Genomic DNA, 13,512 nt, shown 5'->3' with positions numbered 1-13,512 from the left:
TATGATGCAATTTCCAAAAAAAAACACACAACTATTGCAGCAAGAGACTACACTTAAATGAATTTTATATAAAAGGACATAAACTTGGAAAATGTTTTCTGATGCTGACTCATTCACTTAATCAGACACTTCCTATTTCTGTCATATCCAATTTAACTGCTGTGATATATCATTTGTGGATGACACTCATAATTCTGCTGAATTAATAACTTTTAGCATCTGCCTGTCCATGACTTTTAACTTTCCAGTTGCTAAATAGAGATTTTTAGTTACAGCTCCATTAATCCAAAGGTTTCCCAGGTAGTTAGTGCCAGTGGTAAAGAATCCACCTGTCAGTGGAGGAGACACAAGAGACGTGGGTTCGATCCCTGTGTCTGGAAAGTTCTCTGGCGTAGGAGATAGCAACCCACTCCAGTATTCTAGCCTGGAAAATTCCATGAACGAGCCTGGTGGCTACAGTCCATGCAGCTGCAGAGAGACAAGACTGAAAGACTAAGCACACACCACTAATTTAAACCTTAAGTTGAAGAGCTAAGTGGCAAAATTAAGGTGGTTTTGAGTTCAAAATATGTTTAAATGATCAAAATAACTCATTTTTTCTTTACCTATGTAACAAAGATATTTCTAATGTAGCAAGGTGTGTGGTTGGGAAACTTAAATACTGTGACTCTAGAATCTTTTAGAGTAGGAAGGAAACTAGGGTTCTGTTTTGTTTTCCACTCTTTTCGTTTTCATTATTTGAAACAAGACTGGGAAGAATTCATTGATTTGCCCCCAGCAAGAACCTGTTAAAGAAAATAACTCATTGTTTTAATAGGAGGGAATATAGTTGTTTCATTAATATGCTAATCCTTTTTTTCTGTTATATTGTTTTAATTGCTTTAGCTGTATACTATTTTATTTATTGTTTTTATTTTCTTCTTTGTTCTTGCTTGTCTGAAGTCTGTAGGAACCATGAGGTCAGAGTGGCTGGTTTAGAATCAGGGGTTGGAATAAATAGAGACCAGAACTGATGGTTATAGAACTAAGAGGCTAATAAAAATTTTGATTTATACTCTGAATGGATTGGGAAGCCTGAGGAAAGATTTGAATACAGGAATTACATGATTTGATTTACTTTATAAAAAGCTTTATTTGACTGCTGTTTTGAGAAAGAAAATACAGATCCACAAGGAGAAGCAGAAAGTGTGGCAGCTTATTAAAATAACCGAGATCATGGTGGTTGACCAGGGCAGTAGTGGTGAAGTTAGAAAGTGAATGGATTTAATAAATTATGTGAAGGCTAAGTTCAGTTGATTTGTTTTTAGTCTGAATATGGCACATCAAAGAAAAAATAAGCATAAGTGAAATATTTTGGGCTTGATCAAAGGGAAGGATAGAAGTGATATTTGCTGAAATGGCACAAGACTAACAGAGGAACAGGGCTTCCCTGGAGGCTCAGCTGGTAAAGAATCCACCTGCAATGCAGGAGACCCTCATTCAATTCCTGGGTTGGGAAGATCCCCTGGAGAAGGGACAGGCTACCCACTCCAGTGTTGTTGCCCTTCCCTGGAGGCTCAGATGGTAAAGAATCCACTTGCTATGCAGGAGACCCGGGTTCAATCCCTGGGTTGGGAAGATCCCCTGGAGGAGAGCATGGCAACCCACTCCAGTGTTCTTGCCTGGAGAATCCCCATGGACATAGGAGCCTGGTGGGCTGCAGTCCATGAGGTCGCACAGAGTTGGACATGACTGAGCAACTAAGCACAGCACAGCAGAGGAGCATTTGAAGAAGTACTTAGTCGTTTCAAAATGTTAAGCTTTGGAATCCTATGGAAGTGATAAGTAGAAAGTTGGGTGTGTGGATGAGGAGTTCAGGGGAACACCTTTAGGATGGAATTAGACATTTGGAGGTTGTTAGAGTTCTGATTGACATGCAATACCATGAGTGCGCATGAGCTGTCCAAAGGACTGAATGCATTGAGGGAATGGGTACCCTCCAATATTTAACTCTGTCTTATAACTATTCTAGTAAATTTTATTTGAAGGATGACTAAACATATGCTAAACATGTTGTTTTATTGTTCTTTAAAATTTGAAATTGCTTTGTCCTTAATTTATGAGTGTAATATATATTTATAAACATGTAAACCTAGACAGCATATTAAATATATAAACCTAGACAGTATATCAGGAAGCAGAGACATTACTTTCTCAATAAAAGTCTGTATAGTCGAAGCTATGGTTTTTCTGGTAGTCATGTATGGGTACACCCAGAATTGGACCGTAAAGAAGTCTCGGCACTGAAAAAGTGATGCTTTCTAATTGTGGTGCTAGAGAAGACTCTTGAGAGTCCTTGGAACTGCAAGGAGATCAAACCAGTCAGTCCTAAAGGAAATCAACCCTGGAAGGACTGATGCTGAAGCTGAAGCTCCAATGCTTTGACCACCTGATGTGAAGAGCTAACTCATTGGAAAAACATTCTTTTCTGATGCTGGGAGAAACTGAGGACAAGAGGAGAAGGGGGCGACAGGGGATGAGATGGTTAAATAGCATGACTGACTCAATGGACATGAATCTTAGCAAACTCCAGGAGATACTGAGGATAGAGGAGCCTGGCATGCTTCAGTCCATGGAGTTACAAAGAGTTGGACATGACTTAGGGACTGAACAACAAAAACAATTATGTATTTGTTTTTTCCTCAAGATAGTGATTAAATTTTTAATCAAACATTCTCTTTCATATCTTAGATTGTATCATTTTTCCTGTTTTGTTTTTTCCATCAGACATTCTATTCCTTAGTCCTGGTCACATCTTTTTCATACTCTTGAGGTTCTACCTATGTCCAGAGATCCTTGATTTTCCACTCACAATGATGAATGAAATGGAATTATTTTATGTAATTGATGTGGATTCCCTCTACTGCCATTTATGAAAACGTATTTTCCTCCCTCTTCTCTCCTTTGAGGGGTTTATTGAAAGTTCTGTTGACAATGGAAGGGCTCATTATTGATCTAGTTCCCTGGGAAGTAACGACCAAGATTTCAGAAGTGAAGTGAGGGGCACTCAATTATCAGCATGAGTTAAATTTGACTCTGGTGAACACAGTCCCAAGACTGTTGCTTGCAATTTGTTATTCTTTTATTAGAAAAGTGACTTGTATTTTATTTTGGCCAGAGATTAATGCCACACTATCTATTTAACTGACATGAAAGTGGAGAGAAACGTGTGGAGACAGCCTTTCAGTGGACTTTGTTACATGATGTCCTGTTTCACTCCTGCCTCGCATGGTGCATTTTCCACATTACCGGCTCTGAACGTGGAGCCTTTGTGTAGTTGGCAAATCAGCTCCTCCTTTCACTGTGGTCCATTTCCAGTATGCTGGGGTGATGGGGTCTTCTGTTATGCTCCTTCTGCTATCTATTTCTATAAGCTGATTGCCTTTCAGAAAATTATTAAGACACTTAGTTTTATAATTATAGATGGAGCATTGGTTTATGATTAATAACTCAGGTAATGAATTTGGCAGGAATGTTTTCAAATTTTCTTCCCCCAGTTATTAGCTTTGTGAATTTGAGAATGTTACTTAAGCCTAGTAAAAATGTGGTTTATTTTTCTTTAAGGGGTAATAATCAGACCTAACAGAAAGGATTACAGTCAGCATGAAGTAAGGAGCTATATACCAAGCCTGGTTTCTTGAGATTAGTATATGCTTAATATTACTGTTTGGAGTAGGAAATGGCAACCCACTCCAGTATCCTTGCCTGGAGAATTTCATGAACAGAAGATTCTGGTGAGCTGCAGTCCATAGGGTCGCAAAGAATTGGACATGACTAAGTGACTAAGCATGCAGTATTATTATTAATAATAATAACATGAGTAACATTATTTTAAAATTTTACATAAATGATATAATGATAGCTTTTATATTCTGATTTATTGTCTGGTTGTATGCCAATTATGTAATTTTAATTCTGGAAACCTACATAGTATGAAGAAAACATGTTAATAAAACCAAAAGCACATGTTCATATATCCACATTTTAAATGTTATGATTCTGCTGAAAACTTCTAATTATAAGAACAACTACAGGGAAAAATCATTGTTTGCATTTCTAGGATTTTTCTCATTCTTATGTTTATTTTTATAGACAATTTTTTTTCCTGTAGTTGTAAGTTCACAGCAAGATTGAATGGAAGGTGGTGTTGCCTGATAGCTCAGTTGGTAAAGAATCTGCCTGCAATGCAGGAGACCTCAGTTTGATTCCTGGGTCAGGAAGATTCACTGGAGAAGGGATAGTCCAGTATTCTTGGGCTTCCCTTGTGGCTCAGCTGGTAAATAATCCACCTGCAATGGGGAGACCTGGTTTCGATCCCTGGGTTGGGAAGATCCCCTGGAGAAGGGAAAGTCTACCCACTCCAGTATTCTGGCCTAGAGAATTCTATGGTTCATAGGGTTGCAAAGAGTCAGTCACGACTGAGTGACTTTCACTTACACTTACTTACATATAATTCCCACCCCGCATTCATATGTGGCTTCCCTCATTATCAAAATCCTTCACCCCATTTATTCATTTATTGACACACAGTCACCCGAATTACTTTAAGGTTCATTTTGTTTTATACATTCTATTGGTTTAGACAAATAGCAACATGTTATACATGTATAACTATATGGGCTTCGCTCATGGATTAGATGTTAAAGAATCTGCCTGCAGTGCAGGAGACCCAGGTTCCATCTCTAGGTCAGGAAGATCCCCTTGGAGAAGGAAATGGCAACCCACTCTAGTATTCTTGCCTGGAGAATCCCATGGACAGAGGAGTCTGGCAGGCTACAGTCCATGGGGTTTCAAAGAGTTGGACACAACTGAGCGAACTTCACTATTGTAGCAACATGTATCCATCATTAGAGTTTATCATACAGAATAATTTCTCTGCCCTAAAAATCCTCTATGTTCCACCGATTCATCCCTTCCTCCTCCAGTCCCTGGAAACCACTGATCTTTTTACTGTCTCCATAGTTTTGCCTTTTCTAGGATGTCATAAAGATGGAATTATACAGTATGTAACCTTTTCAGATAGACTTCTTCCACTTAGTAATATGCGTTAAATTTCCTCCATGTCTCTTCATTTGTCTGAAAGCTCATTTCTTTTTAGTGTTGAACAATATTCCATTGTCTGCATGTGCCAGACTTTTTTTGTATTATTTTCTGGCCGTAGTTTTCTGTGGCAATTAATTGGCATCTTCTATAGATGTTCTACATACGTCTTACAAACTTGAGTGTCATATAGATGTATTGTTTCCAGTGCCCAAATTTATCTCTGCCATGATCTATGCACTATTTATATTTCATAGCAAATATACATAAGTAGGATTACAAAGAGTACTATCGTACTAATATTCAAGACTGAAAGATCAGAATTAATTGGATTAGTTTAGAATCTGGTTGGTCAATTATTAAGAATCTGTGGAGGTAATGAAGATTTGTCCAATTTTCAATTGGTGGATTTAGATTAATGAATATTTGCTGATTTGCTTTTCCAACAACACAGGATTTTTCAGCTGCAAGTGTAAAGAAATACACTGTTCAACTGCAAAACCTATAATAGCAACAACAAAACCTATCAGATTCCGCATAACAAAGAAAAAAAACCCTGAAAGCAAAATGAAAGACTAATATGAATTATCCTGGAACCAGCCTTTGTAATTTGTGATTATGAATTTTTCTTTTTGCAGTTTGACATTCTTCATGGTCAACATAAAAATGAAATGGAAGAAGTATCAGGACTTATAAGGGAAGAATCAAAATCTCAAAACAGCAATGACAGAGTGGTCTATGAGTTAAGAGCAGAGGTAAGATTTTGGATAGAGTAGTGTACCAAACGGAGAAGGCAATGGCACCCCACTCCAGTACTCTTGCCTGGAAAATCCCATGGACGGAGGAGCCTGGTGGGCTGCAGTCCATGGGGTCGCTGAGAGTTAGACATGGCTCAGTGACTTCACTTTCACTTTTCACTTTCATGCATTGGAGAAGGAAATGGCAACCCACGCCAGTGTTCTTGCCTGGAAAATCTCAGGGATGGCGGAGCCTGGTGGGCTGCTGTCTGTGGGGTCACACAGAGTCGGACACGACTGAAGCGACTTAGCAGCAGCAGCAGCAGTGTACCAAAACATATCTGAAGTTTATTAAATGATATGCTGTCCTAAGAAGTAAAACTGGGGATCTTGGTTTATTTTATGAAAAAGAATGCTGCTGAAAATGAAGAATAATACTTCAGTTTGCATGTGATTTACTTATTTATTTGGCCACAATTCAAGGCATGCGGGATCTTAAGTTCACTGTCCAGGGATTAAACCCATTCCCTCTGCAGTGGAATCACAGAGTCTTAACCACTGGACCACCAGGGAAGTCCGATGATTTAAAATATGATTTAAAATGCTGTGAAATTATATTGGTCCAACACTATGTCTGAATTATCTGAATATTACAAAGATATTATTTGACTGAAAAAACCACCCTATAGCTGATACATTTTACTGTAAATAAATACTTACTAAAATTTTGATTAACTGCCTGAGATCTGATGTGTTAAGATGTTATCTGGAATAATGACATACAGGTTTTGTAGCATGTAATTCTGGTTGAATTTCATGTGGCCTTTGGCAACTAGCTGTAGGCAGAACAATATCCTTTTGGTTATAGTTAATCCATTTCTTAGATATAGCAAGTAAAGTAGTGGAAATCTCTATATTCCACTCCCACATCAACAACAAATTAATTTTCAGATGATACACTCTATTTTATTAGCCTTGTTGATAAAGAAGGAATTATTCTTAGAGATAGGAGGGGAGAATAAATTATTTGTACTTTATAGAACATTGTGTTAGTGCATTAAAAGTGGGAAATCATAAATTATTTATTTTGTAACAGGTAATTCTGGAAGATGTCTTAGATACAAATGTGTAGGAACAATTCAGGAAATGGAGTTAAGCAAGTGAAAAATAGACTGGTAGGAAAGTAATTTGTATTAGAAGATTTCTCCCTTATAAAATTCTGTCAAGACTGAATTCACACCACAGTATGTTTTATGTCAGGTGATATAGCACAACGGAAAATGCATAGATTTTAGAGCAAAAATGGCTCCATCACTTACTGATTACTTTATCCTGGTCCACTGCTTAAGCCTCTGAGTCTCAGTACACAGGTTGTAATAACAGAAGTAAGAGGAAACACTGGCTACCACACAGGATTTTTCAAAAGATGACACACGGCAGGGGAAAAGTGTCGGAGGCAGAGTGCTTTACTGTTGGGAATTAGCCGAGGTAGTTAGCTCTGCCTGAGATTCATTTTTCCCTTGTCACCTCTTCTGAGTCGTATAAGGAGTGTTGGGGGAGGCAGGGCATATGGAGATACCCTGATGAGAAAGACTGAACTGTTGAAAACATCTCTTCCTAACGATTATGTCAAAGGGAAAAACAAATGAAGGCTCTTTTAACTTTTGTTTTCTAAGAGGAACCAAACCATCAGGGTAGATACCACCTCTCCTTGGCCCTGAGATCTGGGAAGCATCTTTGATGAGGTATTGAACAGCACGTAGAATACAGGCTTATTTAGGAGTTGGAGACAAATGCATGGAAGTCACATATGGGTATTATTACTCTCCTCAAAAGCTGGCAATTTTGTCTTAGATCCTCATTTTCAGGATATTTTGGGAACCATAGCAATACAGGATCTCTGATGCGCGACTTTTTTAGTTTGGTGTAATAGAAAGTTCTGAGACTCTTTGAGGAAACCATGTCACCTCCATAGAGCTCAATTATGTATCTTAAATTCGTATACAGTTTGCCCACCTAAAGACACTTTCCTACAAGACATTCAAGCACTATGAGACATAATTTTGCTATTTTGAAACTCTTAGTGAAGCTCTTAATGCTGAAAGCTAATGTAGACATGATTTGGCTATGTTTTTGGCTGTGTGCTCTTTAGTGCTGTATTCAGTTGAATTAAACTGAAGAAAGAAGACTTTGTTCAAAAGAAAACAAATATTGGGAGAAATTCTTAGAGAAACAGTGAGCCCCTGTGTGTGTGCTGTGTAGGTGGGTATATGTGTTCATTTGAATTTTAAACCAGGATAGAAGTTATGATCTTTTTTTTTTAAAAGAAGACATAACCATTGCATTGTTTCACTTTTTATACTGGTTGCATTTAGGTCTTAAGATCATATCATGGCTTTTTATGTTTGCATAAAAGTCATTGGGTGATTCTACTGTAATTTAATATAATCTATTTTTTAAAAATCTGCTTACTTTTATTATTAGATATATAAATCTGCCTGGAATGTGGGAGACCTGAGTTTAGTCCCTGGGTTGGGAAGATCCCCTGGAGAAGGGAACGGCTACCCACTCCAGTATTCTTGCCTGGATAATTCTGTAGACAGAGGAGCCTGGCAGAGGAGTCCATGGGGTTCAAAGAGTGAAACACGACTGAGAGACAGACACTTTCGCTTTCACATGTGATCAACACTGCAGCAAATACGCATGGGCAGATACATCTTTAGACATTTACAAATGGCTTAGGTTAAATTCCTAGAAATAGACTTTTTCAAAAGAATGTTTGTTTTTTTTTTTCAGTATTTTATACACACTGCCAACTTGTCCATTAGAAAATTATATCAAATTTATATTTGTACTCATCTGCAATGTATAAGCATGCTCACTGTATAGCCAACAGTATATATTATTGTTTTTTAATACTTCCCTAGTTGATAGGCCAAAAAGATCATTTTAATTTGTATTTTATTGAACTAAATAAACACTGCTAGTTGTTTGCTCATTTTTATTGGTATAATGTTTATTGTAATAGCTGCCATTTGCTGAGAACTTACTGCATACATCAATATATACTGCTGGGTTGTTGAAATATAGAATCTTACATCATATTTTAACACTTTTGGGTTCTGTGTATTCTTAGCTACTTTTAATGGAAAACAACTTAAAGAACTTAACCTTGCTCAAGGTTACAAAGACAACTTCAAATGTTATTGAGATCATCTTTTACCTCTGTTCTCCTTTAGTTCCAGTTTCTCAGGAGTGCACACTTAGGTCAGATTTTCAGCAGGTTAGGAGCTTAAGGTTACCAGCTCTGAGTTAAATCCTGAAGCCATGTGTTAGCAGCAGGCAGTAACTGACATTGCTACCTTGTTTTCTCCTCTTCTTGTGGATTTACTAAAGCAATGACTCTGGAAATGTGATTGATTTTACTTGTTGGAATTAAAAAATAGTATTTTTATATCAAACATCATGATTTTCTAACCGTTGATGATTCTTGCATATCATGGACACCTTTTTTGAAACTGTTTGTTGCTAACACCCACCAATTTAATAACAATATTGTTTTCACCTGTTGTTTAGTCACTAAGTCGTGTCTGACTCTTTGCGACCCCATTAACTGCAGCATACTGGGCTTCTCTGTCCATCAACATCTCCCTGAGTTTGCTCAAACTCATGCCCATTGAGTCAGAGTTTGCTGTTGTTCAGTCATTCAGTCGTGTTCAACTCTTTGAGGAGTGTGTTTTTCTTGTCTTTGAATCTGCCCAGCCTCTTTCAGAAGTAGTTTGATGACAGTCTTGGAAATTGGATTGGTCAAAGAAATGAAAAATCCAGCCCTGATTTTAAAAAAAGCTCCACAGTATTTAAAACATTGATTCTTCCGGTCAGTGTGTGATGAGGTGAATTCTCTAAGCATGGAGTCATTTGATAAATATATGTTAATATGCACATGTGTGCATGTGTTATTGGGGCTTCTCTGGTGGCTCACACGGTAAGGAATCCGCCTGCAGTGCAGGAGACCTGGGTTCAGTCCCTGGGTCAATAAGATCCCCTGGAGAAAGGAGTGGCTACCCACTCCAGTATTCTTGCCTGGAGAGTTCCATGGAGAGGAGCCTCGCGGGCTGCCGTCCATGAGGTCACAAAGAGTAGGACACGACTGAGAGACTAACAGCACCATGCATATATGCATATGCATAACCAGTGCATTTCATCTTTTCCCCACATTTAAGGTCAAGACCCCTTGAACTAGAAAGGAGAATTTGTTTAGAATGGACATGGACTGGCCTTCATTACTTTTTTCTACAACCTAGCTCCTGCTTGAAAGCAAACTCATAATCAGGAAACACTTGCATTACATTTTTTAGGCCAAATTTTTGGGATAATTATTTTCCAAGAGAAAACAATTAGTTTATCTTATATTGTTCCAAAAAAAATGTATTACTTACATTTCAGTTTCAAATTTTCAGGAGTTTTGATTTCATATTTCTTTTCTGTGGTTTGTTGTTTTTTCTTCTCACCAATTCACACATTTATATCTTATTCCCGTTTCATTTCAGAAAGATTAAGTCAATATGCTTTCCCCTTAGTTGTAGTTTAGTCGCTCAGTCGTGTCCAATTCTTGTGACCCTGGGAACTGTAACCTGCCAGGCTCCTCTGTCCATGGAATTTCCCAGCAAGGATACTGGAGAGGGTTGGCATTTCCCACTCCAGGGGGTCTTCCCATACTTTTCCCTTCTTAACTCAATAAGTCACATAGAAACTCTGAAAACTATATGTAAAGCAAACATAAAGGACTCTCCCAGTTGAAGAGAAGTGGCCTTCAGCCAGGTACCTTGGAACCTAAGAAATGACATGAGGTGAGTTGCCTGATTTTCTTTTCCCTGCATATATCCCAGAATTGGAGCTGGGAAGAGGCCAGAAACCTGGAAATACAATGCAACCAGATGAAAACAAAAGATAACTGATATCCATTTGCTCTAATCAAAGGACTAGGGAATGGCCAGCTTAGCAAGACAGAAACTTCTAGATTAGAAATGTTCTAGCCCACCAAATAACTACAGAAAACAGTGGTACTCCACCTCAACTCCTGTTAATAAAGCTGACTGGGGAGCCTACACTTTCACTCTTGCAAGGCAGTAGAAAGTTGCTCTGTCCTTTCTTCTGAAGTGGTGGCATTGAAGACTGAGTTGGAGCCAGGGTGTCATCCCCGTTGGGCAGTAATGAGACCTCCAGACCTTTTCCCTGCTGTCAGTGAAAATCAGGTGGGGAACCTATATTTCACCTCCACCCTCCCCCAGCTAACAAGGTCTAGTGGAAGCGGTGACTCCCATCCCCCTTCCTCAGGGGGCATCCCCACCCAGGTATCAGTGGAGGTTTGTGGGGAACCTGGACTTGTACCTTCATCTGGAAGTAATGAGTTAGTGCTGCCTCTTTACCTTCCAGAATAGTGTGTCAGAGGAACCCCCCTATGTTTAGATAAAATAGAGTCTCATAAGATAATACTGAATATGTTCAGAACACAACTGAATATTACTCATCATATCAAGAACCAAAATATCTCAGAGTGAATGAAAAAGACAAGCAAGAAATGCCGATTCTGCAAAGACAGAGATGTTTGCATTCCTTGGCAAGGATTTTAAAGTGGCCATCATAAAAACGCTCTAATCAGCAATAGTAACCATGCTTGAAACAAATAGAAAAAGTAGCCATGCTTAGCCACTTATGCTTAGCCGCTCAGTCATGTCTGACTCTTTGCAACCCCTTGGACTGTAGCCCACCAGGCTCCTCCATCCATGGGATTCTCCAGGCATGAATACTGAAGTGAGTTGCCATGCCCTGCTCCAGGGGATCTTCCCAGTCCAGAGATTGAACCCTAGTCTCTTGTGTCTCCTGTATTGATGGTGAGTTCTTTACCTCTGGCCCCACCAGAGAAATAGAAAATACAAAGAAGAAACAAATGGAAAGGTTAGAAGGGAAAAGCATAGTAACCACAATTAAAAAAAAAAAATGAATGGAAGGGAGAGGGGAAAGAATCCAGTCTGAAACAGTCTGGAAGAGAAAAAGCCTTTGCTAACAAGGATTGTGGTAGGTTGCCTGTGGGATGCTAACAAATATCAAACACTTAAGCCTCTGGAGGCCAGTGTGAGAGGAGAAATTATGTGGGCTGAAAATATTACTCAAAGAAATAGAGTGAAAATTTTCCAAATTTAGGAAAAGGGTCAAATCTGCAGTCAAGATGCTTGCTGCTGCTGTTGCCAAGTCGCTTCAGTCATGTCCGACTCTGTGCAACCGCATAGACGGCAGCCCACCAGGCTCCACCATCCCTGGGATTCTCCAGGCAAGAACACTGGAGTGGGTTGCCATTTCTGTCTCCAAGATGCTTAGCAAACCCCAATCAGTATAACCTCAAGTAGGTCCACATCAAGACATATTAGTCAACATGTGGAGAATTAAGAAAAAAAAAAAATCTTGACAACAGGAAGGAAATTACACCTGAGCTATAGGGAAGAAATAATCCAAATGACAGTGAAAATTGCATCAGAAATCATGGAGGCCAGAAAAAAGTAGCACACACTTGTCCAAATTCTAAAAGAATTGTCAACTCAAATACTATATCCAGTCAACGTGTCCTTTAGGACACTTTCAGATGAAAGAAAACTAAGATAAATTGTCTCCAGTAAGCAAGCACATGAAAAGATGTCAATACATGAGCCATCAAGGGAATGCAAATTAAAACCACAGTGAGCTTGTAACTACATACTTAGCAGAATGGCTAAAATAGAAATTAGTAACAACAGCAATGCTGGTGAGAATGCAGAGCTCCTGGCCATGCACCTTTCTGCAGGAAATGTAAATCATACATTTCATAGGAAAACAGTCTGGTGGGTTCCCAAATAACAACTCTCATATGACGAAGAAGTTGCACTCCTGGGTATTTCTCTCAGAGAAATGAGAATGTATACCTTCAAACGTATATCCACACTTACCCATGGATCTTTAAAGCAGTTTTGTTTGTAAATGCCAAAATTTGGATACAAAAACAATACCTTCCATGAGGAAACAATAATACAATCATACCTTGGGATATACCTCAGCAGTTAAATGGAATGAATTTTTTAATCTGTACAGCAATCTGGATGCATCTTTGGAGAAGCATGTTGAGTGAAAAATCTTAGAAGATAACATAAGCCCATAATTCCATTTGTATTACAGTACTGAAATTATATATGTTTCAAAACAGAGAGCAGATTAGTGGTTTCAGGGGGTGAAGGAGGGATGGGAGGGGAGTGTTTGTGGCTATAAAGAGGCAACATGATACATCCTTCTGATGAAAATGCCCTCTATTTTGACTATATGATTGTCGACATCTGGTTATTACATTGTTACAACTATAGAGTTGTAAGATGTTACCACTTGGCCACACAGTATATAGGGCACTTGGGATTTATTTTGATCATTTCTTACAACTGCTTAAGAATGTACAATTATCTCAAAAATACAGTTAAAAACTTCCAGTCTTCTCTCAGTATGTATGACAAGTTCCACCCTTTCTATATACTCCTCTGAAAATAGGCATCTTTAGCTTTATTTCCATTTCTGGGGTCCCAGAGACCTGAGTCCAAATTCTTATCTTGGTACCTTCTTGCCATCTGGCTTCCTAACAACTACATAGGTCTTCTTCTTTTTTTAGAAAATACTTTTT

The 13,512-nt window shown here is 38.5% G+C and overlaps 1 protein-coding gene across 4 annotated transcripts in view; it reads left to right on the top strand.

The window, feature by feature from the left end:
* CCDC102B (coiled-coil domain containing 102B) overlaps positions 1-13,512 on the top strand; it is a 291,274-nt gene that overhangs the window by 86,062 nt on the left and 191,700 nt on the right. For 3 of the 4 annotated variants that reach the window (XM_004020403.5, XM_060405586.1, XM_012103298.5), the window contains exon 5: positions 5,718-5,834. The exons of the other annotated variant lie outside the window; for it this stretch is intronic. In XM_004020403.5, coding sequence (XP_004020452.3) covers positions 5,718-5,834 — 117 coding nt within the window. The remainder of the gene's footprint in view (positions 1-5,717; positions 5,835-13,512) is intronic. 4 annotated transcript variants of the gene reach the window in all.

Source organism: Ovis aries, chromosome 23 (assembly GCF_016772045.2).
Source record: "Ovis aries strain OAR_USU_Benz2616 breed Rambouillet chromosome 23, ARS-UI_Ramb_v3.0, whole genome shotgun sequence".
Lineage (NCBI taxonomy): Eukaryota > Metazoa > Chordata > Mammalia > Artiodactyla > Bovidae > Ovis > Ovis aries.
The sequence above is the reverse complement of the archived record's forward strand: the minus strand, read 5'-3'. Positions and strand labels throughout refer to the sequence as shown.